The sequence below is a fragment of the Caloenas nicobarica genome, chromosome 2 (assembly GCF_036013445.1).
Source record: "Caloenas nicobarica isolate bCalNic1 chromosome 2, bCalNic1.hap1, whole genome shotgun sequence".
NCBI lineage: Eukaryota > Metazoa > Chordata > Aves > Columbiformes > Columbidae > Caloenas > Caloenas nicobarica.
This window is the reverse complement of record NC_088246.1, coordinates 67,152,211-67,179,369: the sequence shown is the minus strand read 5'-3', so window position 1 is coordinate 67,179,369 and position 27,159 is coordinate 67,152,211. Positions and strand designations below refer to the sequence as shown.

The window sequence follows — 27,159 nt, the reverse complement described above, 5'->3', positions numbered from 1 at the left end:
CCCTCATATAGTAGGAGGTAGGCAAGATGCATCCTGCCCTCAACAGATTTCCAAGAGCAGCTGGGATCTGAAAGTGTATCACAGTCAAGAAACAGGATTTATTGCATCTTTCTTGTTGCCATCGGGAAAGATACTGAAATAGCCTCTCCAAACATACAGCCTTTTCTGAACTTCTATTCATGTCTTCTGAATGGACAAGGCAAAGGCGAGGCCAAGTACACTACAGCTGGAGTCTTTGCAAATAATCCTCTTTTAGTCCGTGCTATGCAGAGTTTGAATGCTATTAGCCCGAGCAGCACTTTGGCTAACAGCCATAATGCAGACAGACAACAGACATGCCAAGAAGTCCGGTGTGCTTGTGCCTGCTTACAGCTTGGCATTTGTGGGCAAAGGTAGGAAGAGAACAAAAGCGCCACTTGCACACTTCCCTCTCAGTTTTTGTTCCTCAAACATATGTTTGAAGCACTCTTCAAAACACAGAAGCAAACTGGGAAGAAAGCAGCAATGCTCCTTTCCACTAACTGAATCTACCTGAAATATCACAGCTAATCAACTGTATGGTACTAGTTGCCTCCCTAAGAGGGATGCTTCATCTCATACAGTCATCTCCAGGTGAAACAGAAGGGCCTTAACATAGAATAAACCACCCCCATGACCAGCTTTTAAAGCCTTGCTGTCATCCACTTCAGTCTCACTAGTGACCCAGAGGCTGCAGGAATCCATCTCACCCAGAGACCAGCTGACAAACCAGGACTGAGTTAAGGAAAGATCCTATTGACAGGGAGATATTTCACAGTGCTGAGACCATATGCATTAGGAGAAGAGGAAGAGTTTGGACTAATACACAGAGCAACAGCCTATATTCCGCCCTTTCAAGTTGGACTGGATGTTAACACAGGTCTTCAGTATACGAAGAGGTACTGAAAATAACAGGTGAAGAAAAACAGTATTGTTAGAAAAAGACATGTACCCTCATCTGCCCTCTGGATCCTAACATGCTATACCAATAGTATAGGCTCCTTTTGCACCCAAAGGGGAACATGATGGGTCCTCAGCAGGCATGTACGTAAAGCATGTAAGCACAGGAGAAATACCAACATGCACACGAAATGTCTGAGTGCCAGTGTAAGCCACAGTCACTTATTTGCATTCTGAAACCCAGAGGCTCAGTACCTTTAACACTAATTTCTATTAAGCTTTTTTGTTAAAATTAAACAACTGTTCTTTCATTATTAAACAAAATTTGTCCAGGGTTTGTGTCTTGGTTTTATTTCCTTTTAACTGAATCAAAGATTCTTGTTCCACAGTTGTAGCACAGTATTCACATTAGCTTGTAATGAATACTTAAAATGAAAAAAACACCCACCACAATGTTCTTTGCTCTGTTGAGTTCTTGTCACACTTCTATTATATTAATACAAAAGACAATAGAATTGCTATTTTTGCTCTAAAGTCATAGTCCATAAATCAACCATCGGAAGTACACACAAGAACTTTTTAAAGAGCATTGGGACATACATTTAATTGATATGTTCAAAAGGATAACTTTGTATTAGTCAGAAAAAAAGTTATATTTCACACTCACATAATGACTTGGAGGTAAAAACAACTCCAAAAGAAAGCCACAAAGTTATGAATTACAACTTGAATAAAGTTTAAAGAAAACTCTTCAAGCTATGAAGTTATATATATATATATATATATATATATGTATATAGTGATATTCACTATTCTTTATGTCTACATATCACAACATCTTACTGATGTTTTAATGACCTCTGCTGTATGATCAGATGAGATTTTTCAGAAAACTGGCTTCATCAGTGTTTTTCTAAATCTTTATCACTGAAGTAGCACCCTATAAAGTATGTCAGTTCACCATTTACCTACCCTTCTGCATTGTTTTCACTTTACCAACATTAACCAGATATCATACCTTCTAGATGGTCATTTAGCTTTCTGCCTAGAAACTTCGACATTTTTAGAAACTATGAATATACAACAAATTCTTCACCAGTAAATCTTGCAATCCCACCAAACACCCTTTTATTCAGCACTTTTATTATTATTTGTTTTGCCATATTGATACAAACAATTCTAGCAATGAGGAAAAAAATAATTATTTCCTCAGAAACAGGTTTATTTCCTTAGAAAGAAGTTAGATGCTCTCTACCTATTACACCCCTCATGCTTAATGAAAGTTACAATTACAAGAGAATCTGAATAACAAGAGAGTCTGAAAAGTTCCAAAATATTATTCACTATGAATTTTCTTTAAAAAAAGAAAGATAAAAAATGTATACATACACTATTAATAGCTTCAGCTTCACAGATGGGCAATCAGCAATGAAACAGGTATGAAAGTGTCACAGCACCCTACAGTATAAACCAGAAAGCTGCTGAAGGGCAACTGGTTCAGCCATTAGCAAGCAGTAAAACTCTCCCTGATGCACCACCTCAACAGTATGGAAAGCATGGCAGACAGTGGTGACTCCCTACAGCGGCGGTATCCAACTCATTTTCACAAGGGGCCCCATCAGCCTTGCGGTTGCCTTCAAAGCGCCAGATGTAACTTTAGGACTGTATGAATGTAGGGGCAGTTACATTTATACAGTTCTAAAATTACATTTGGCCCTTTGAAGGCAACCGTGAGGCTGATGGGGCCCCCCGTGAAAATGAGTTTGACACCCCTGTCCTACAGGGTGTCCCCCAAGGATAAAAAAAGACAAATAGAAATGGAGTTGGGAACTTCTTCTGCAGATCATCTTCTTTACTAGGAGCTCTCCATGGGGTTAATCAGAGCAAAGGTTGTCAAAGACAGTCTGGCTTGGGTGACAAAGCCTTCCCTGCAGCAGGACCATGACCACTGCAGGACACAGGTACAAGAAGTGGGCTTAGCTTAGAGATTTGCTTGAAGACCTGCCCACTCAGGATACTGATTTCTGCAAAGTGCATAAATGAAGTTTATAATGGCAGGCTGAAATCCAACCTCAGTAGCAGCCCTGTTTGGGAACACTTAGACCAGAACAATGGCAACATTGTTGCTTGACATACAGGAAGTCGGAAATAGCACCAGGCAGGCCACCTGATGAATCTGGTGCCCCAAATGACGTAACTGAACACATATTTTCCAAAGAACACTGCACATTATGATCTTCACACTTTCTGTTCTTATTTCAAGATGTACTCCATGGAAACAAGAGATGGGCAATCAGGTTAAACCCAAGCAGCCTACTGAGCCACAAACAACAGGCTCTAGGATAGGATCATGTTAGGTCATTTGGGTATTACAATAGTTTCAGTTTTTGCATATTTCTAACATTTACTTCCTTCCTGCTTCATTGGTATGCTAGAGGTCACCTGAGTATGTCAAAAGCGGCAGTCAGAGAAGCCAGTCACAACCTGGTCTGCTTGAAAGAGGCAAACTGGTTGGTTTGTTTGGTCAGCAAGGAAACATGGTAGTGAGACTTCACCACTGTGAACTTTTTTTCTGTTAGAGAAAGGTCAAAACTGAGCCAGGTGACTCTCCTATGACACACCATAAAAACAATGCCAATGCTTATGAGGGCAGAATGTTTCAGGCTTTGCTTATTTCAACTCATCTACTTCTTTCTCAGATCCCCCATTGACAGAGTTGTAGTCAGTGGGACTGTAAAGCTGATTTGACTGCTGAGGCTCTCCAGTGAAAGCTTTTCGAGGGGACTACTCTGCTACCTACCTCTGTCCTAAAATGTACATCAGCCAGCTAAGAACTTCCACTTCCCATCTGCAGACAGATAATTTGGTGGAAATACTTAATCAGGCTCCTGTGATATATTTAACTCAATAGATAGTCCCACAGGTGACAAATACTCAGTTAATGAGAAATAAAGAAACAAACTTGATAGCAAAACAATCTATTAAGTCACAAAATAATAAGCTTTTGGCAGTAAGCTGACCATCATCCCAAATCACACAGCAGTTCAGTCTCTTCAAATAATAACAGACAGAAATACAGTGTAATGCTGACCTCTGCAACCCTACATTTATATGGTCCACTGGCTTTCTGTCTGGGCAGCCTTTGTCACAGAGGGTTGTCAGGGCAGGAGGACACTGAAGCTGCAGCACTCCACACTGACAGCTCACAGCTCCTACAGCCTGCCTGGCCTGTGCTTCAGGTCACTCCATCTTCAGGTGTGACCAGAAAAAACACCTGGGAGACAACTGCATAGAAGATGACCCTTTGGGGTCAGTATAGCACATTTTCTTTGAACTACTTCACTACAAGCTACTTATGTTTTGACTACAGTGGAGCTCCCACGCATGGCCAGACATGAGCGAAAAGACCTTTAGTCTGATTTTTCAAGAGTTGTCCTCCTTTCCTGAATTTTGCCTGCAAGTGCCACAGTCTCTCACGGGCAGACAAATATTGGCGAAAAAGTGCAAAAGCAATTTAAGAAGCCTTCATATCCCACATGGAGAAGGTTATTTCCTAGTGCTTTCAACTCTCCAGAGGGAAGCCTCCTGTTCATTTACATGGGAATGAACAATAAAAAGGAATATACAGTGACATATTTTGGTTACCAAACACAGCATGGTTTGTTAACTCCTGTTTTACATACCTAGGATTCAATTAAAAAAAAAAAGTCTGCACACATAAAACCTGGAAAAGTTATGAGTAACCTACAACCTACTGTTAGTATATTACTTGAGAATAGTTCCAGCTGTACAACTATCATCACACTAATAATTTTAAAAAAAAATTAGAAAAGAAATGCTGTCTCCAGAGATTCTAAAAGGGTACACTTCGACAACCGTAACTAAGTCTAGACATTTCCTATATCTCTGAAAGGCACTGTTGCATCCTAGGGAAATGTGTATACTAAATGCATTGAAGCATTCAATTTCAAAGTAATTGAGTAGTGTTAGGTACTACTAACAATCTTATACGTGCGTTTTAGTGCTTAATGTTAATGATGAAATACTTTTTTTTTTTTTTTTGAACACAGCACCTCAAATGCCATTCACTTATAGAAGGACATTTCTGCTTCTGTTTAAATGGTGGCACACACCTCTTGCCTCAGCAGGTCAAAAGAAACCTCAGATGTTTTGCCAACAGCATCAGCCCTTGTCAAAATGTTGAGCACATCTACCAGTCTGTTAGACCTCAGCCTATTCAGAAAATAAACCAAATACAGAGGCTGAATTACGCTCTCTTACAATGAGATACACCTATTTCAGAATATGCTTCAGATATATTGCTTGGCTGATATGACTAAATCTGTTGCAGCAAGCACAGCTGTACCTCTTTCAGAGAGGAAAAAATCTAAACCAAACAAATAAAACTCTGTGGATTGATCTGGATGAACAAATATTGGGGAATGTCACTGGGAAAGATAAGTCTGCAGATATTCACAAGTCTGTAGTTGTCACTGTGGTTGTCCTAAAGACTTTCAAGACCATGAGATGGTTTGTTTTCATGCTTGGCAAAAGAAAACAATTATCACTGGCTCATCTCCACCTCAACAGAGATACACTTGAGAGCAGGGATTGCACCCCAGCAGAAATCCATTACAGGGCTCTGGATTTCTCATTCCATACTGTTGTCTGAATTCAGCTTAGAGATTTCATCTCCCTCAGCAACTGCCTGCATGACCAGCTAGGTCTACCTAGACTTGCAGAACAGTACACTCATCAAATCGCCCATTCCCACTTCTGCTAGCAGATCTTCATACATGGAGGACAAATAGAGGTGCACAGAAAGAACTGGGAGCTTCTCCCAACATACACTTTAGCTCAAACCAGAGAATTAGCTGCCTTGAACAGCTTCTCCTAGTTAGGCAAGACTCACAAAGCATGGAAAAGCTGAAGTGAGAAGTAAGCAGTCATTTCTGCTTAGTGGATTTCCAACCATTTCTGTCAGCAGGTGGAGCACCAATAGCACTAAATATGGAGAGGTGAATATCTCCCTATACTTGTCTGCTGTCTAGCAAATTAAGAGTCACTGCCTGCTGAAAGGACAGGGAAACTATTGCTGCTTTTAGCACTCTTCCCTCCACTGAGAAATGAAAGCAAGCAATTGGGAACCTCTGAAAGTGTAACTCAAGGCTGACACAGGGAAATTTCTCTCAAGCAAGAGGAGTCCATTTCCTTCCAGGAAACATCTGTAGAACTTTTACTCATAAAAACCCTCAGGCCAGAAAAAGATACCATATAGAAAATCACTATAATGGCACTATACCTATCAGAAAAAGTTATGTGGCTTGACTGTTCTTAATGTAAGAGGTCTGACTGAGATCTGTCTCATCATCAGTAGAGGTTCAGAGCAGTTCAGTACTCTGAACAGGAGACTAGATCAAAACATGTAGGTTTTTAGCTCTATATAAAGAATTCCGTAACGGCATTTCCCAACAGAAGTCAACACATCTGTTTCAAAATAAAGAAAACATATCAAAGATTAAAGGTATCCAGGATGGACAACTGCCTAAATGTAAAAGCCCTTCCTTGCATTCTTTATGTCTTACATAATGATTCTGAGCCTTCAAAAATGGTAAGTGAAGCATGCAAGGCCCCCTCTGAGAGGTCAGCTCTGGTAGTCTCTCTCTCATACGTTCTTAGCATGCACCACTCAATCTGTAAGAAGTAGTGATAGGCCATGACGACTTCCAGAAGAAGAATATATTCAGTCATTTCACAAGTTATAAAGGGCAAATGTTTCCAGTCACTTTCATCATAATATAATCATGTTTCTTCAATAAGAAAAAAAACCTTGACCAAAAGAGAGTTGTCTAAAATTACGTCCATTTATCAGCAAAAGGATAGAATGGTATTTGAATCAAGACTAAAATAAACCTGAAATTCAACAAGCCAACTCTTGAAAACATAATTAGATTACAAAAGCATATATTTCATTGATCTTTTAAAACTCAAATTTATAAAACTGCTCCTGACTCAAAGTAAATTTACAGCTCAAGATTCTAGACAAATAGAGGTACAAAACTGTGCTGTTGGATGACATATACTGAAGTTTTAGACTGATTTTTTTATTGCAAAATTATTAACATTTAAACAGCAGTGAGAATATGTATCAGATGCTATGAAAAGTATAATTTATTTCTCCTGGCAGATATTAATTCGTCTGTATTAATGACTTCTGGAACTATTACTAATGAGGAAAATTAGCCATCTCTGCATGGCAGCAATATCCGTGAGGGGACAGTCTTCTAGCCATTAAAAAAGTAGGAGGAGGGGGAAGACCACACTGTAAGTGAAGAAAAGCATTTTTTCAAGGAGAATATTTATGACTAAATTTCTAAATTGCTGCCACAGCACAGTGGGGGAGAAATTCTAGAAGCGCCTCCAGCAGCTCTTCTGTATGATTAGACTCAGCAGGTATCAGCTAACTGGAGTTCATACCTGTGTTGTTCCCCCAGGGTCTATTCATTTTGTTATACAGAACCAGGCAGCTAACCAGGGATCCACAGGGACACCATGGTGTCCTCTGACCAGACCACCTCCTTTTCTTCACTTTTCTGCAGGGCGGAACAGTGGGAAAATGGTCAAGATATGTTTTCTGCTTTTGTCAAAAGCATAAAGATAGGACTGTATTAGTTTAACTTCCAAGTCCAACTTCCAAAAATCATATACAGCCTTCTGTGGCATGTAAATGAAGTCAGGAACGTAACGGCTATGCATAGGTACATTTCTTAAGCAGAAAGAACGTCTGTAAATTCAGTTAGCCAGAGTAAATGGACAATTCAAGAACTATACAAGCATATTATTTCACTATTTTAACTGAAGATCAAAAGCCACTATGCTACAATAGTGTTTATTTCAGTACTGACCATTATCTTGAAGGACTCCTGTGGAAGCTGTTACTCTCATTGTCTGTTTCACTTTTGTAGAGTTGTTAGAAAAGTGTCGTCTGGACACAGAACCATCTGGGTTCTGGGTTTTTTTGTCTTTTCCTTTGGGAAGCTGAGGTGAAGAACTGTTTTCTCCAGGGTCACTGGATCCAACAGTAGATTTAGACTGCCGATCGCTTCCCTGAAAAGAAGCGTACATAATTTCCACTGATGAAAATTACAGAGTTTGGTTTTTAAATCTCAATATTATTTCAACCTTTTCGTACTAAGGATTGGTATGAGGTGTTAAAGAAGCATATTGATTTTCAATCAGTACAGTTAATGATGTCTTTAACTATCCAGAAAACTGTAACTATCTCATCAGCTTACTATATGATCCAACTGATTAAATGCTCCTCAACAACTCTCGGAAAAAAATAACACATTTATTTTAAGGAAATAATGTTTCATTTGATGAAAAGAATGGCTAGGTGAATCTACACATGCATGCATATGATATAGTTATATCTCATATATACATGTGTGGAAAGTCACAAAATGTAACATACATAACTTGTGCATAATTCATTGTCTATTTAAATGAGACATGGGCATTAATCTAAGGGTCCAAAGCAGCTGGAAGAGGATGACAGTCTTCATGCGGCAGTAACACTGACTGCCAAGTGGACAGGAAGAAAGAGGTCTGCCAACACATCACCTCTGAATCATCACCAAGGGCATCAGCCACTTCCTCTGCTTGATCTGTGGTGTATCTAGAAACAACCGGAAACCTGGTCCTTATTTTTACATCTTTGAGGTGTGTACGATCCTGGGTGTACTATCCAGAGATTTTATTATTTATACACCTTTTTTTCAGTCAAAATCTGTTCACAATCAACAGCATAAAAACCTGAACACTATACAGCAGCCCTTTAGGGTGCTGTTTATATCGTTCTAGGCTGCATAAAGACTTAACCAATTGAACACCCTCATTGTTGCCTCTCATTAGAGGCTGTCAGCGTCCTACTTTTGCCAGTTAACATCGTGTGTAGTTTCTTCCTAATCTAGATCTTGCAAAGCACTCCATATAACAATGAAACACTCAAGCAGACGGGGCAGAAAACCTGAACAGTACCTGGAACTGTTCACCTTATCACGGACTTAACTGAATCACAGATTAACATACTCTACTTTGTTGTTTTGCTTAGTGTGGCTGCATGAACAATTCATGCCATTTTAGAACTTGCCCACCAGAAAGGCCTTTCATTCTGCAATGGTCATGGACAATTCTTTTCACCTCACTGCTAAAGGTAATACTATATAAAATTAAACTCTTTAAAAAAAAAAAAAAAAAGCCCTGAATAAATTCCCGCATCTCTTTAAAAAGTCCTGCATACATGATTACATTTTTATGTGATTCTTCCAGTTTTCACATGTTCAGTAGAAATTAGCTCTATTTAAAATATCTTACTTAAACAGTATCTAGCTTTTACCATCTAATCCTCCATTTATCTACAAATACCATCAAATCTACCTCTTATCCTTTCTCTATAAAGAGAAAGGAAGGCACAGCAGTATTTCAGTCTCTTCAAATTCAAACTGGAGACTGTTACTCCCAAAAAATAATAGTAAAAAAGTCTAGATATCGAATTGAAGCAAACAACTGCATGGTTTATGCAACTTCAAGTGTTGCATTAGATATTTAAGAGCAATAGGGCATATCCCTGCCTCCTTAAGTTTTGACACTTGTTATGAATGTTACAATCCCAATGGAATAAAAGTGAATATCAAATAATTTTCTGTGTATGCTATTAAGTAATAGAAGAGGCAAGAAGTTAAAACTGTTAATAAGTTATTTTTACAAATGCTAGAATTGCAAAGCTCACATTTTAAAAACAAACACTACCTGAAAGTATGTTCCTTACTGAGCTTTATCTTCGACTGAATTTCAACAGAATGGAACAGAGACTTGTATTTGTATTGTTTATTATGTTTAGAGGTTTTTTGTTTTGTAAACAGCGTATGGACATGATCAATTACCACAATTATAATGACAGACTGTGAGCCTGACTCTGCTGTCTTGTACTTTTACAGTAAACTGCACTTGTACAGAATCAGTGCAAACAGATACTTGTATTCTGATTTGGCACTGTTTTAAATTTACAGTGGACTTATTTTGTACACATATAAATAACTGAACACTATACAAAGCAGTGGAGGCTCAAGCTCTGTATTTAGTGGTTAGCTAGGACAAAACACATCAGATAGGAAACTGGTTTAGGGCTCTATTCAGACCCAGCATACAGAAACACCATTTCCTTAAGACGTTTTGTAAAAGGTTCTGTGTTTTTCCTTTAGGTGCAAAATTTGAATAAATAATTAAACAAATACACAAATATAGCTGACCGGGTTTATGTGAAAGACCTCAAGGTAGCAGCTGATCTTTGCTATGGAAGGTTTTATAAAAAATAAAGCAGCCACTACTGCAAAAATGTTTTCTCAGATTTCTTTTGTTTAATTGACACTGCAAATAGCTACAGATTCATCAAGCTTTAATAAGCATACCATCAGGTGGCTGTGGATTTTTTCTCTTCTGATTTAATTAAAACCCAAAGGACTTTCCATCTGCCAGCATCAAGCAAGATTAGAAACAATCTCTTTTATCACACTTGATACTTACACTGCCTTTAGACTTTCGAGATCCCACAATCGGAGGGAGTACAGAGCCTTTGGACCTGCAGCAATAAGCCACATCTTAGAACTGTGTACACTGTCACTATCATAGACACTATGTATCTATAACCAAGTTGGATAACACCAAGTCAGCTACAGCAACAGAGTTAATTGTTTTATGCATTGCATGTTTTTACTAAGAATCACTAATTTCTGTTTACTAGACTACATCAAAATGCATAATCATTCACTTATTGAAACAAATGCACTACATTTCCCCACAATGCACACTTTATATACCAAAAATTTGCAGAGCAGCATTCAGCAAATTACTGTGTGAAAGATCCTTACAACTCTTATAATGAAAAGTTTCAGCAATTTCAACAACTCTGTTTACATCAATTGATCCACATAGCTTTTCACTGTTCTTAAATGCATTTTTTTGCAAATGTTGTTTCCCAAAATATTTTCAAGTTATTTACATTGTCTACAGTTGCTCACTTAAAAAACAAAAACCAAAAACAAACAAACAAACCAACCCCCCACACACAAAAAAACCCAAAAACCAAACCAACCCCAGTTTATATACAGAATATGGGAAAAATTATCTAACATACACCAATTTGAGAGACAATTTTCCATTTCTGTCAATTTATTTCAACAAAATGGCTCCCAGTTTTCATGTTTTCCATAGATACCAAAAGCCCAAGTTTCTCCTTACAGACACCCAGTTTAGGACTCTATTTAATGTGATAATTCTGGCCTACAAAAAAATAGACCCAAACATAAAGCATTCTTAAAGGAGTACATATTCCACAAAACATTACCAAACAAGTATAGATCTAGCCTGGTTTAGCTGCACCTAGTCTCATTCAGCTGTACATGTTTATATGAGGGGGGAGGAGGGAGGGGAAGCCAAGTCAAAATAATCCTTTCTTCCTTTCTCTGACATTAATGTTGTGATACATGATCAATGGTATGTTTACGAGATGAGAGAGTCTTCTGAATTTCCATTTTCTCGTTTTTTGTTATCTCAACTTTCTCCAAAGTTGTCTATGAAGTTTTGCATCCATGCTAATTCATCCACCCATCCCTCATTCTTCAAATGATGATTTTGTACTGTACTTGTGGTACCTAGTAAACAAACTGACACACACAAGCCTGTGAGAATTATATCACACACCTATAGAACTTACCCCTGTGGCCTTCTTATTGTAGATTTGCTAAACAGCAGATCACCATACGGCAACTTCTTAAATTTTTCTCTACCCACTGCAACATATATTTGCCCATTCTCCAAGTCTGACCCATTCTGAACGAGTTTTCCATCTAAAGTGTAAAGTCTGAAAAATATGAAAATGCTTAATATAATAAGCCTTAACATTCAGTTAGGTGTATTAAGAGTGCTGAAAGCTACATAAACCTAAACTCACTAAATCATGTTGAATTTCCAGATTTGAAACCAAATAAAGTACAGTGAATGTCATACAATGATCAGTCGCTACATAAAAAACAAAGGACAAGACAGAACAAAATAATGACGTAAATCACACTTTTATATTATATAAAACTAATGAAGTATGAAGCACTATGACAGATGAAATACTCTCATAATTTCTAAAATGAAATAAATTTCTTTGTACTTAGAAGGTCTTCAATACCTTTCCCATGACACCTTGGAAGGCATCTATTCCATGAGCTCCTGACCCCTCTCATACCAAGTTCTACCTCCCATCTGTGCTTTGGGCACTATGCAGTAATCTGGGAAGAACAGGGCATTCACGGCCCCATGACTGGAAACCCAGGACTTGTCCACCTAATCCAGACCAAGCTGATAATATTGCACTTATATTGCATAGATCAGAAGGCTGGAACATGGCTATAGCTGGTAGAGTAAGGCTGGAAGTAGCAGGAAATACAATAATACATTATAAAAAGACATTGTGTTTCTCAGCCATCTACAATACCAATAATTAATATGTCTATAACATCAGGTAGATTTTTACCACAATAATTTTTAGTACTCCTTACAGAGAAGAAAGAAATTCATTAGGGACTTGAGCAGAGGAGGTCAATATATTATTTCTATGCTATTCCAATCACTTCACTGTTGCATTTGTGATTTTATTTAAGGATGGTCCAAACAATGAGGAAGGAGGTAACATTTGATAATAAATAAACTCTTTCTTATGAAGCATATTCCAAAACTCAACAATATCTATATTTAATTAAAAAGTCAAAATTAACAGTTTTGCATTTAGGTCTTAAACACATGAATGTTGAATGGCCATCTTATTTGCCTTTCTAGAAGCCTTCTACAGCAGCTACTACATGTGTTATTCATAAATTTCAACACAATGCAAGGAGATATCAAATGATATATACACCTATGAAATTAACCTTTTAGGAAGAATATCAATAGCCTGCCTTGAGAACAACCCTGACTTACAAAGTGCAAAAATTTTCAATTTAATAGAGAAAAAGTTGCTTCTTAAGTTCATACACACAATGGCACAACCTTGAATAAACAAAGAAAAAAGAAAGGATGCAGCTTATAGAACCAGGAATCACAGAATAGCTGTGGTTGGGCATGATCTCTGGAGACAGTCTAGTTCAACCACCCTCTGCAGAGCATGAGCAACTAGAGTAAGTTGCTCAGGGCGGTGTCCAGGCATGTTTTGAGCAACTGCAAGGATGGAGAATCCACAACCTCTCAGTGCAATCTGTGTTTAATGACCCTTACAGTAAAAATTTTAAGTTTTTGTCTTCTATTCAAGCAGAATTTCCTGTATTTCAGTTTATGCTAATTGCCTCTTGTCCTGTCACTGGGCACCACTGAGAAGAGCTTGGCTGCTGTTTCTTCACTCCTTCCCACCAGGTATTTATACACATTAACAAGATCCCCCTGATCCTTCTCTTCCCCAGGCTGCAGAGTTCCAGCTCTCCCAGCGCTCCTCACGTGACTGGTATCTTCAAGACCTTCATCTTCATGGCCCTTTGCTGTGCTTGCTCCAGTCTGTCCATGTCTTATATTCCACCCATGAAAGCACCTTGATTTTCTAGGTGCCTCCTGCCATAAAGAAGTACCTTGGTTTTCTAAATGCAAAGACCGGAAGTTCTCAAAGGTGACACTGCAGCTTTTTAAAATCTTGATCATGTTGCTGCTTCCTTGTGAAGAGGTATGATAATCCTGAAGCACCCCCTTGGTATTACTCATATTTACTTCTTAGTGCAAACATTTCACAGGCATGCCAGCAATTCAAAGAGCAATTTATATTTCACTGCCACAGACATCAGTTACACACAAACAATGAAAATAAAGCAAGCAATCTAAAACTCAGCAAGAGTCCTATTTCCGAATTAATCTCACTATGTTTTGCTGAATTACATTTTGCTTTGGGGAACTCAGGGGAAAAAATGGCAAACCAATGTAAGTTAAAGAACTGTTTTATGTATTTGTATGGTGCTGCAGGCATACAGGGGTAACTATACACATGACTATGGGTTTTTGTAACGGATCTTTCCCTTTACTTGCGTTTTAATGTTATATTTGATGGACAAAAGTTGTTTGCTTAATATAATTCACCAAAATGTTATGGATTATCTGGTAATCTCTAGTTGTATTTTTCACCCTGAAAATAATAACCACAATAACTGAATCAAACATAATCAGTCACTGAAAATGAAAGTGAAATTAAAAATGCATTTTAAAAAAATGGAACTTCAAACAAATAACTATTGATTAACAAGCATCACACAAGTTTTGTGACAGCTACTTCTGAAGCCTTCTACCCACCCACCTGGCCACAACCACTCAAAGACCAGCTGGGTTCTCTCTGGCTAGTATTATGCAACAGAGATGTCCTTGTGATCACTTCTTCTGGTCACTGGGGGATGACCTAGGGCTTGTCCTTTGGGATGTCAGTGGACTTCCTTTTTCCCTCCTGAACCCAAGCCAAAAAGTGGCAGCCAAATCAAAGCAAGCATACAGGGTGAGAAAGGAGACAGCAGAGACACTACTTGCAGGACCAATATTCCTAAATTCCCAGTTGTCGATGCACCAGGTACCTGCCCATCAGGTTGCTGTACCTCATCCCCAGGCACAGCCTCTCATATTTCTTACTTACATCCCTATTCTGACGGGGATGATCAATGGGTTTTTTTAAAGCCACATATGAGACTGCATAAGACTTGGCAGCATTGTATGTCTTTTAATAACACGGAAAAGAAAAACTGTCATATACATAATGCAGGTTCTTGTAATTCTATTTATCCTTCTTTAACGAGAAGTTATCTTTTCCCAGCATCAATGGTCTTACAGGACCTCCCCTAATGCTAACATAGTTTCAGTAAACCTCAGCAATTAATATGTAACTTATTAAAGAACACCAATCACCTTACTAATGTATTTAATGTGTATTCCTAGCATTTTAAGGAAAAGAAAATGAAAAGCAGGTTAATAGAAAACCAGAAAAAGGAAAACATTAAATAATTCAAAATGTCATGTACATTATCTTATTTTTAAAGGATTAAAACTGAGCACCGAAGGGAACTTCTCAAAAGCAATCCTGGCTATGTATGGAATGATTTATGCTTTCATGTACATCATTCCGTTTCACCAAGAAGTGACATCAAATAACGAGAATAGAATGCAAGAGGTGTTTAAATTGCTAAACGACCTGAGAACAGAAAGAATTGGTATGTTGTGAACAGCTGTTACTTTGCTTACTTCTGAGTTACACTAGCTGAGAGTCAGACCCAGAAAACTGCAACACATATGTAGGTTTACTTTACTGCAAGTAAAAGTGCTAAACAGCCAGACAATAGGAGCAAAGAAATGCAGGGCTGAGAGGAAAAATCAGATGAGAGCTAACAGTCAACAGACAGCATTACTTAAATCTTTTATCGTCTGTATCAGCTCTGAGAAAGCAATCAGAAAAACTGAAAGCCTACCTTACCATTGATTTGAGAAAGATTTTTGCAAGCTTAGCCTCAGATGATATTGTGTAAGCTGTGAAGAATGATTTTCCACAAGAGGCCCTTTCACATCTGAGGAACGGATTTCTGTAATGTGCTTTGCATGGGGCAACACTGGAATGTCAGTAATTTGCCAGTATACACCTTGGCAGCCCATTTACACTGCAGTGTTCGCAATGCAAACCACATATATCATTTTGCTCTAAAACTTGCAACTACCAAATCCTATTTCAGACAGCTTATTTTACATTGTAAAAGCCTTAAGGGACTGAAACTTACCTATCCAAGAGGCCAATCCCTATTCCCAGAATACCACAACAACTCAGACCAGCTCAGACACTGGAACTGGCAAATCCCCAGCTACAGCTTTGTCCTTGGCTCTTATTAGGAGGCTGAGCTGGCTGAATATAAGGTACACCCTAGTCATAGCATAGGTCTTCAAAACCCAAACAATATGTAATATTTTCCTTGAAATGGTTTGCCCAAGTGAATTAACAGAACTATCGAAATAAGAAGATAACATGGATCGCATCTGTTATTCCACATTCCAAACATCTTCACCAACTTGACCATACTCATTTAATTCTGACATGTAACTTAATTATTAATACTAAATATATTATATTATTATTGTATTATTACATGCCTGCTAACTAAATATTTAATAAAAAAATAACAGTTGAAACAAATTGAGGTTTTTCTTTTTTTAAATAGCAGTTGAAATGAAACCTGAAGCTTACTTGGAGTCAACATATTTCCATTTTGTGGCTCTCTAATGTATTTTAATTTTCTTACAGTGGAATCTCCCATGAATCAAGAATGATCCTTTATATCTACCTATGGAGTTTTAAAAACATATCTACGTGTATCAAATGTAACTTGCAAATATTCATGTCCCTGATACCTGTGAACAGCTCCACTTCTGAGGGTAACTTTTCCTGTAACCATTTCAAGAATACGATCCCAGTGATTCAGTGTTTTCCTGGGAATGAGGAGGCGTGCTACAGGGCTAATTAGGTCTCCATTTGCAATAAGGCTGAAATAAAGCAAAGTAAAATAATTTGGAGGAGCATTTTAAACAAAAATCATCTGAGGTTAGGACACCACCACTACCACCACCCTGCCCCCAAAACGGTAGTTCACTAACTGAAAATTCTACTTACAAAATCGTGTAGGGCTCCTGGAGTTGTTTTCGAAACCGTGCTGACACAGTGATTCTACTGTGAGTAACCGGCTTGACCTGCAAGGACACAAAGAATTAGAAATTACTCATTCTTCACTCTGGGAACAAGTTTGCGCTGACCACCACCAGCAAGGGGAGCAACATGTCTGCAGAAAGAATTTCCTGTTTTTAAAACATGCATTTTATTCCATTCCAGCTTCACCTACTAACAGACCATACATAATTACTGCTGCAGGTTTATATACATCTTGAATAATAACCACAGCATAGTGTATCAAAGTGCAGCACAGCACAATATATGTTTTCCACTGAGAGGTGAGAATTGTATGGACATCTTTGGTATTGTTGTTCCCAGAGACCCAAAGCAACACTTTCAGATGCCGTTCTTGCTTTCTTACTCTTTACTGCTCATAACCATGGCTCAGACAATTAAACTATCTTCTCTTTATAACAATAAATGCCATCTCTAGATCTCTCTGCTATTATATAGTAAGTACTTTTGCTTGTCTTTACATCCACATCCACCAGTGATTTATAAAGGTTGCTGAATACTGTGTCCATTTAGGGCAATGATTCACAAGTGAGGTGAACTGCAAATTTCTGGCTCTCAGAATAAAACATAGGCTACTTAACTCCCAACATTATTTCCTGTACTCTTGAACAGACACTGTATTGAGAGCAATCAGGTGGCTCAACATTAATGCCATTATACTGAACAGAAAGTTACACAATACCACCTAGCTAAGACTCCCTATTGTACTTAAAACACACTTTCAAATTTAAAAAAAAAAGATAAATCCAAACCTCAAAATCATTAGGAATATTTTTTAAATTATCCATAATTAGCAAATCAAAATAAGGTGTTAAACCCCCCAAAACATTTGAAAGTCATAGTACATGCATTAACAAGTTGTCGATATTTCTAAAAAGTTCCTTAAAAGCTTGATGAAGGATTCAATAGCTGGCATGCACAAACATGCTTTCAAACAGATGTAAAAACTTTATTTAAATTAGCAATGTTCCAGTCACTGTGTAAAGCAGCCTAATGGCATGATGTGTTGCAGCTTTATCACACTCTGTGCTAATAACTTAACCAATACTTCTCATTTAACTTATGGAAAATGGTTTTGGCTCCAGCGCTTTAAGTCTTTGCTTGGATTTTCACACAATTTCATTTAGCATTCGACAGGACTGCTTTCCAGATCTTTCTCTTGTATATACTGAAAAAAGCAAAAGAGGTGCTCAAACTATTAGATATTCCAAACTGGCTAAAATTATTATTAAAATAATCAAATCTGACTTCCCACATAACCCAAAGAACATCACACAGCAAATTCTACACCAAGCAAATAAATTCTGGAGCTAAGATAGCTCTCATGGGGAAAAAGCAACCAACAAAGCAAAAGCAAAACTGGCATTCCTTGAAAAACAGCAACAGGTAAATCTGTTGAACAAAATCTTTTCTTAATGTCTGCTAAAAAAGAATATCTATTCTGAATTCAACTCAGTTTTGGCTTCCTGCCTTTCTCAAAGGCCCTTGTAAGCAGCATAGCCCTCCCAATCTTCCCTTTTCTGACAGACTCACAAGACATGAAAGCCTGTGCTGGTCACGGACAGAGAAAGGCAGAATTAGCCCTTGCACAGCAGCATGATGAAACAGAACCACCCAGCAGCAGTAGTGGCATAGTGATCTGAAGCTCAGTGCAAAGGGATATTTTGGCCAGAGAATTCTACAAGAGGAGAGACAGCAATAAAGATATTACTACCGCTTTGTGCCAGCAGTGCTCATGGACCAGACTAGGAAGCAGGCTCCCAGAACGGCTGGGGATCTTCCCTTTATGCAAGTTACTGGGCAGTATATTTACTCCTTACTATCTGTTTCACAGATACATGTTTTTCTTGGCCTCATACAATGGGAAATTTTGTACTAGACTGTACATAAACTATATATTAATGCAAGGGTGTCAAACTCAGTTTCACCATGGGCCACATTAGCCTCACAGTTGCCTTCAAAGAGCTGAATGTAATTTTCTGACTGTATAAATGTAGGAGTAGTCACTCACATACTTGCTGTTAATTCCAGTGTGCTCTGAATTAGGTGAAAGATTCACACCTGCTACTACAGGCTTGGAAAGAGAGTAAGGGGTTGTTATCATACAGCTCATTAGGGGAGGTAGCAAAATTTGTGGAGACTGCCAAATAATTTAGGAGTTCAGCCATCATTGCAGAAACATTTAAAACTAATTTTTCAGAGCATAACTGGTTGTTTATATCAGCAAAATTTGAGCTGAAAGTTTACTGAGTCTCTAGGAAGAAGAAGAAAACATGCCTTAAACTGCAACATCTGAAAACATTTCTATTGCTGCTATCAGCCATTAAGGGTTATTTCCCCAATGTAAGCAATCTAATAGCTTTAGAATACAGAAAAATAAGGTAACTTTCTAAAGAGTATGCTACTGAAGGCTGAGGCAATACTGATTTACTTCCGTAGCATCAGGTCCAAACATTTAGGCTCCAAACACAAGTTGCATCCAAAATGGGAATGACCTAACTTTGGCTGCCCTTATACCTTTCTGCACAGCTGCTGGGTTACCAGGCTAACCCCCTATAGAGTATTCAATACATAACTAGTAAGCCTTATATCAACTTTTTCTAAAACTTGATTCATCATCTATTTCTGATGCTCACTTATGCTGTTGATACCAATGCTCAAGCTCCCACACACTACTAACAGTCCAAACTCAGTTCTCTAATCCAGTCTGTAACACTCAGGTTGCAATGATCCACACTTTACTGGAACTAGTTAGAAGGTATTAGCTAAGTTTAAAGGAGCGCTTTAAGGTAGTCCCAGGTGTGCCCAATTATTTCGTTGTTCCTGCAAGCTGATGAAACCATTACTGTTGATGTAGGCTCCTCAGAAGGCCATCATGTTATTTCATGCAGCCCAGTCACCAGGCCCCTGAGAAAACAAGCAACCTGGTAGATGTTAAGAGCTCATTTATTATTCAGAGGATTGTATTCTTGCCAATAACAGATACTGTGGCATCAGCTTGCAAGTCTGTCTTCTGGGTTACTCTCTCAAAAGTTCAGTAATATTTCTGTCACCCTTCTGTTACCTAACAAGTTGGCCCTATTCTTAAACAAGCAAAATGCAGGGTACTGTAAGATGGAAGCAGCTTGGACAGAGACTTAATATTTGTCTTTTATACCTAAACATAGCCTAAACTAGAACAAAATACAATCTTTCGTTGTTTTGTTAAGCGTGTTTAAATCAAACGTACCTCCTATATTAAAAGGTGAAAAGAATACGCTAGTCTAATATTACATTTGCTAATGTAACACCACGAGAATCAGTGCATGGCAACACTAAGATGACTATGACACTATTAAAACACCCACAAGTATTTAGTACAGTGCGTAGACAAAACTTCAGTTTCTGGGAGCTTGGAACAGAGTAGCCCGGACTAAATTAAGCAGGTGTTAGACCACCGTGGCACAGAACTCTCTGAAGAGTTTTTTGCCACACATGACATGAACAGCATACTGCAAGTGTACTACAAGCATACGGCATCTTTTCTTGGGGTCCACATGCTCTTAGGCAGATGTTTAGGCTATTTCTGTTTGTCTAGAAGAGAAGCGATAACTAAGGATTTTGGGGCTGCCTGTCTCCTGAAGGTTCATTTTACAGCTGATCTGCTTCAGGGACCAAAAGAAAGATAAACATCCAGGACACAGGGACACTCTGACGGTGCAAATGAGAGAGAGGAAAGGATAAAATAAATACATAGATCGTAAGAAATTTTTGAAAAACAGAAGGAAGTGGCTGCACAGAGGTGCTGCAAATATGCTGTGTACAACACCTTTAATTTTGAAGCTGGCAAGCATGCAGACATGCAAGCAACTACATATAGTATAATATAGTATTCCAACAATGCATAATGTATGTTCTGGCTACAGCATAGCATACCAAGCTCTCCAAGTATAGCAGCACAAAAACTCAGCACAAGCAACCCTAGCCTGCTCTGAAGCCACATTTTTAAACACCATTCTTCTACTTCACCTGACTGTCCTGTTCTCTTTTTTTTTTTTTGGCACAGTCTTCATGTTCCTACCTCACAGAGTTTAGAACAACTTCCACCTGACCAATATTAAACTATTTATGGTTATGAAAAGCAAGCAACATAATTTCAATATACAGAAGTATACATTAATAAAAGACCAAGTACTCAGCCACTGTAAATCAATCTAGTTCCTCTGAGGTATATGGAGTTATGTCAAATCACCCCAGTGGAAGACCTGATCCAGGATTTAATTAAAGAATATATGGTTCTGCTGCTGTTTGCTTGTGGGAGGTATCACAGTGCTGCAGCCTCTAGAGTAGCCTGACATCTCTGGCACTGCAGGGTTACATATTAACAACTATGTGGTCTTGGGTGAAAGTTTGTGCTTATATTATGAGACCAGCATCACTAGCCCCCTAAACCCTTTATTTTGTTTTAATTTCACCAGCCACATTCTCAACTGATGTAAATCAGCACTTTCCCATTTATGTCAGCAATTGAAAGCATATTTCCGTTAATCAATGGTCTGGTCTCATTATGATTTTATCTTTAAATTTTGTACATTTTCAGTTTGTTTTAACAGACCCATTCAAGGGCAGCTTCCATATCCTACTAACAAATGTTGCCAACATTTCATAATTTGTGATGAGATATTTATCTGAGTACATACAGTAGCAACACAAGGCATTTAGAAGAGGGAGGAGAAATTCAGTTGAAACTCAGAAGGCACTTTAAGTAAACTGGAGGCAACCAATCAAATGAGAATTTTCAAGGCAACAAGAGCTAAACACAGTTGGAAATACACCATGGGGTCGCAGACATTCAAAACCACCATAATGTTTACCTTTCTATTCTACAAAGAATTTGTTATTTCCCACACTGCCTCTTATACCAATAGCATGCGGATCTTTTTTTGCTTCAGAGGGAAGTGAAATAACTTTGCAAAGCACCTTGCAGAGTTTGGGAAAAAACAAAGCAGCTAAACTCAATACAGGCTACATTCTGGGAGTGGGGACTGATCTGCAGTGTTTGAGATCTCTGTAAACACTCGAATTTCAGAATACATTCTACAGAGAGTCTCTTAGAGCCCAGTTTTCACCTTTAGTTGTAATTCACTGTGGTTGAGTTTGTGTTGCTGAATGTTAGCAGCAGCTGAGCGTCTCCTAACATCCCTCTGAAAACATAAAGCCAAGAGATAGACCAGGATCTAACTGACACATGGCAAAAAAATCCACACTCCCACAGCTGCTTTATAATAAAATTCGATACATTTTTCCCTTACACTAAAAATATATTAAATAGTCACAAAATTTAACAAACACAGATGAAACACTTAGCAAACATATACAACACATTGCACAATCTACTTCAGGTACTTACATCTTCCACTGTTGACTGTTGGCCAAAAAAAAAAAAAAAAGTCAGCAGCCAAACCATTACCACAGGTATATGATCACATGTACACATGAGAAAAATAGTTGTTATAAGAAAACCATTTGGAATTAGTGTGTGCATACTCACTTGTGTATACATGTATATAATGTGTGTGTGTATACACATATACATCAATGTATTATAATTTTCATACAAAAATTCCCATTATGTTCATGTTCAGCTGACCACATGAAAGACTGAAGATCAGCTAAAAACATGTTATTCCTTTTTAGAACACTACGGATGGACTTGCTCATGCAATGCTTCTAACTCAAATAAGTATTACATTGGGAAAAGAACATTACATATATGGCATTACAGGGAAATCATAATTGAGAATGGCTATTAATGTAAGGACTCTCAGCAACCCACACATTGGTTTGAAATACACAGATAAAAAACAATGGTTTTCACTTCTTTCTTCAGAAATGTGTTTATCAGTAAAATGTAAAAAACAATACCTAAAAGGGAGATGTTGCAAAATTATGTGTATTTGTTTCAGTTGGTGTGAGCCCATTTGCTGATCCACATGCATTAAGTTTTTGCTTCTATGAAGGCTACTTTGTACTTTTCACACTTACTATTAAAATATTGACTAGAAACTCAGTCAGACCCCACAAACTACCCAGCCTCCTGTTGGCTACTTGGGACTTGAAAGAGGCACGTGACACTTCAGAGAATCAGTCCTTGTCTATGAGAAAAGTACACAGTTCATTAAATAGTATTTTAATTGACCCCTGAACATACCATGCTGCATATTTAGTTTCTAAAAAGGTTACTTTTATGTACTTGAGAATAGTTTCAAATAGAAACATGTCATTCTTAGCTTTAATTTTCCTTCCAGTGTATATTAAATAATGAGAGATATGCTAAACACAGACGTCTGGCAGCACTTTCATAGGCTGCCATGAAGACAGAGGCTAGTTATCCATAGCTAAGAAATAGTATGGCTATCAGACTTATTTCCTTTTCTTACCAGAAGTGGCCCCCTTCAAAGGGGGCAACTGAACAACTGCTAGATTTACAGGTTTACACATATTTATAAAGCCATACGAGACAGCAACAAAACAACAGTCAAAAAATGTAATTTCCCTGAACCAAACGCTCTGTGCTGGTTCGATTTAAACAGGTTTAAGAGCTGGCCTTCTTATTGCTGTATTAAGGTAGTCTTGGGTGCTACGAACATCTCACTCATTACCTACGTCACTTTATAACTAACCTTTTGAATTTTTAAATATTTCAACACAATGTCACATTCCAAATTTATCAGCTCAGGCAATGAGCCATGGCTTTGCCAGTTTGTTACAATGGCCTGTTTGTTAATCAGTGTGCCCACGAAAATTGAGAACAAATATTTGCATTCCCCAAGGGTAGAACTAGGGTCAAAAGAACCAAAATCCCATTTATACACACCATCACCACCGTGTGATGTGAAAGAAAGGAATGTTCAAGGTTCAGTGATCAAAAGCAAATTAGAACAGTAAGTTTTCTAAAGCTATTACAGCATAGGAAATACTTTATCTTATCTATTTCATAGAAACATGACATTTTAAAATGGGTATTTTTATACACTTTGATGAAAGATTCAGAACAAACTCACTGATGTGTTTGGTGAGTACAAAACCATTTCAGTTATCCTACACAGTAATTAACCTGGATAATCTATATTTGCCTGGCTACTTTGCACTGCTAGATGGTACAGTGGATAGTACAAAACAGCCTTCAGCAAGAGTCTACTCACCTTTCTGCTGATGTGGATACAAAGCATCAAACTGCTATTAACTGAGCATATCTCCAAGCTTACATAAATAGGTCACAACACTGTGGCAGTACACAAACTTCTCAGCCCACATAAAGCATAAATAAGCCAGAAGCAAACTATGCCAGAACAAACTGATTCAGGGAGCCTTCTAGACTGCAAAACTCCTACAAAATTCCCAAAGCATTTAAAGCCACTCTGTTCACCTCCAAGGTAAATCACCCTCCTTTTCAGCTGTGGTAAGTGTAATGAAGTTCATATCCCCTGTGCATCTGGGGATAAGTCTCACTCCATCTTGCTAAGCCCTGGAAAGAAAAATGTTTCTCTTGGGATCTCTCATAGTTTTGGGGCATTGGACAGACCTTCAGCTGGGATAAATCAGACAATGGCACGACCCTATCTGCCCAGGCATTTAGCCTGTGCAGTGGCCCCAAACAGATCCTATCTGTATTGCTTCTGAATCCCAAGAATAGCTCCTATTTTTTCTGATTTGCGTGACGCTATACCCTACACTGCTTACAACACACACAATGATGGCACCAATAATGCAGATTTTATTCAAGCAAAATAGATCCTGATACTCATTTCTGCCACTGACATAATACTGCGAATTCTGAACATTTTTGCCTCTCATAATTTGTGTATTTTCAAATTCCTTAGACCCATTTAAACCAAAAGAAAGTCTCTGGCCTTTGTGGCTCATCAGAAGGGCCTGAACCTGTGAATAGTGACAGCTGAAGATCAAAAAGCAACCACCAAAAACCTTTTTTTTTTCCATCATTTTTAATCAAAGGTAAAAGTTGTTAATATTTCCATTTCATTTTAGTATGCAGCAACAAGTTTTAAATGAGACTAACATGCCTCATTAAAAACTTCAATACTGGTATCTCTTGCCTTCCTCCCACCCTCCTCACAGACCAGAAAGAGCAGTTACCCTACAGAACAAGGCAGATATGTTAATCGAGGAGGAAACCGACTTCCAAGTTTCATACCAAACTCAATACAAACCATAAAATTCTCCAGTGGCATGAACCAAAGCCTCTAAATCCACTAAATCCATTTGTAAGCAAGCTGTTAATTAAAATACCAAAATTACACAATTCAGGTATACAGAACCATATAAAGATAAAACTTATTAATTCACAGGCCTAATTAGAAAAAAAGGACATAGCTTATGTTTCAACTGGATGTCTAGTCAGTTCTTCTCTGATTCCTCCTGGTATTAGATGATGAACACTCAGGAAGAGTATCTGCTTTGTATGTCGTCTTGTGCTAATTAAGTTGCCAGGATACTAAATACCAAACAATAACATATAAAATTTAACTATTAAAGATGTTGCTCAGGAGATTAAAGATGTATTTCACATTTTTTAATCTTTGTGCTTTGATAGTCTTATTCCTTGAACTACACATACTATTCCTAACTAATTCAGCATCAGAAAATGAGAAATTCCTTACTCAGTCTGTGACACTAGCAGTAGAAGAAATGAAACTGGTCAGATATGGAGTAGCAAGAGTTAAGTTTTGCACATTGGCACAGAATATGAAGTAGACCTTTATACACAATTTGTTTCCAGACATAAAAATATTCTATGTGCAGTAATTTTGGATTATTCAAATTATGTTTGTTTCTTTCCAATTCTTAGGAAAGAATTAGGAAATAATATCCTGTGAAAATAGATTATTTTGACATCAAATGGCTGTAATTTGCACATGCTGGCATAATTTCTAATATCTTTTCAGGCACACTCTTATCCTCACAAAACTACCTCCTGTACAGAGAAAATGTGAATAAACAACTTCTATCTGACAGCTGAAAGTTAAAGTGAATCAAAAGTACACTCATTGAAAAAATGACAACTTTTTTCTCATGATTACACCTGTACATTATTTGTCATATATGATAAATGCTACATTTGAAGTAAACAATAATTATAAATACTGGGATTTTTCATGAGAATGTACTTGGAAAAAAAAGCAAGTACATTAGGGACAAGGTATATCCAGCATAAATATATCAAAATCATTTGTGAAATCAAGACAACATTATAAACTTCCAAAATTCAATTTTTACAAATTAATCAGATCATATCATTGCTGACAGATGAGTGGTGACTCCACTGCCTAACAAAAAAGATGCACTTAAAGGATGAAGATGAAACAATTGCCATAAATGATACTAAAACAATCAAATTTTACACTACGGAGGAACAGAGAGAAACAGAGAAATGGCAGGTCCTCAAAATACTTTTCATAGAATCATAGAATAGTTTTGATAGGAAGGGACCTTCAAAGGTCATCTAGTCCAACCCCCTGCCATGAGCAGGGACATCTTCAACAAGATCAGGTTGCTCAGAGCCTGGCCTTGAATGTCTCAAGGGATGGGGCATCTACCACCTCGCTGGGCAACCTGTTCTAGTATTTTACCACCCTCTTACAGCAACACCTTAGATGCCATTCTGGAAAATTCTGATGGTAAGTTCAGATCTCACAACTCTCAAGCACTGTATTTTAAACCTCACAACCCCCTGACACGGTGCCTGCCTCTTCTGTCAGCACTGGACAACTAGGGAGCCTTTCCTGACCCAGGATCCCACCAAGAATGCAGTGGCTGACTGACCCAGGTTGTGATCTGCCGATTAGCTATGTCTGACCCACAAGACCTCGCAGGAGTGGCGGCACTAAGTTGATATGCTGCAGCTGGTGACCACCAGTAGAAGGCACATTCTGCCAGTCACAGTTTCATGCTGCAGTCAGGCTTCATTACAGGAACAGACACATTCTCTGAAGTTCCCTAGCTAGCAAGCACACTCTACTCAATGTCCTAGCACATGTCTGTGTCATCCAGTGTGTGACCAGTGTGAGGACTGACAGGCACTGGATCAGAAAAAGTTTCAAAATGTTCAAACATTCATTTAAATCATTGCCATTATCCAGTATTTTCACTAGAGAGAGATGTTCTGGGGTTTCACTCAGATGCAAATATTCAGGTCGCACATGCACAAAAGTTTTGAGGGATCTTTTCCAATCCTTTGAAGAATCATTAGTAAAAATATTGATTATTCCATCCTAGAATACTCCTCCAAATATGACCACATCTAAACCACCTGACAAAAGAAGCAGCTGCAACTGAAATAGCCTTACGGAACAATAAAATAGGTTTATGTAAAACAGTGAAAAAAAGTGACGAATGATTGGAAAAATGTGACCAGGACACAACTACTACATGTGAGGCAACAGAACTGCAGA

At 38.0% G+C, this 27,159-nt stretch overlaps 1 protein-coding gene across 1 annotated transcript in view; it reads right to left on the bottom strand.

Moving 5' to 3' along the window:
• Positions 1-27,159, bottom strand: part of DCDC2 (doublecortin domain containing 2) — a 67,507-nt gene that overhangs the window by 29,273 nt on the left and 11,075 nt on the right. The window contains exons 3-9 of the mRNA XM_065629625.1: positions 22,401-22,403; positions 22,098-22,112; positions 16,637-16,713; positions 16,378-16,509; positions 11,693-11,839; positions 10,504-10,558; positions 7,824-8,025 (exon numbers count right to left, since the gene is read on the bottom strand). Of these exons, the coding sequence (XP_065485697.1) occupies positions 7,824-8,025; positions 10,504-10,558; positions 11,693-11,839; positions 16,378-16,509; positions 16,637-16,713; positions 22,098-22,112; positions 22,401-22,403 (631 nt within the window). The remainder of the gene's footprint in view (positions 1-7,823; positions 8,026-10,503; positions 10,559-11,692; positions 11,840-16,377; positions 16,510-16,636; positions 16,714-22,097; positions 22,113-22,400; positions 22,404-27,159) is intronic.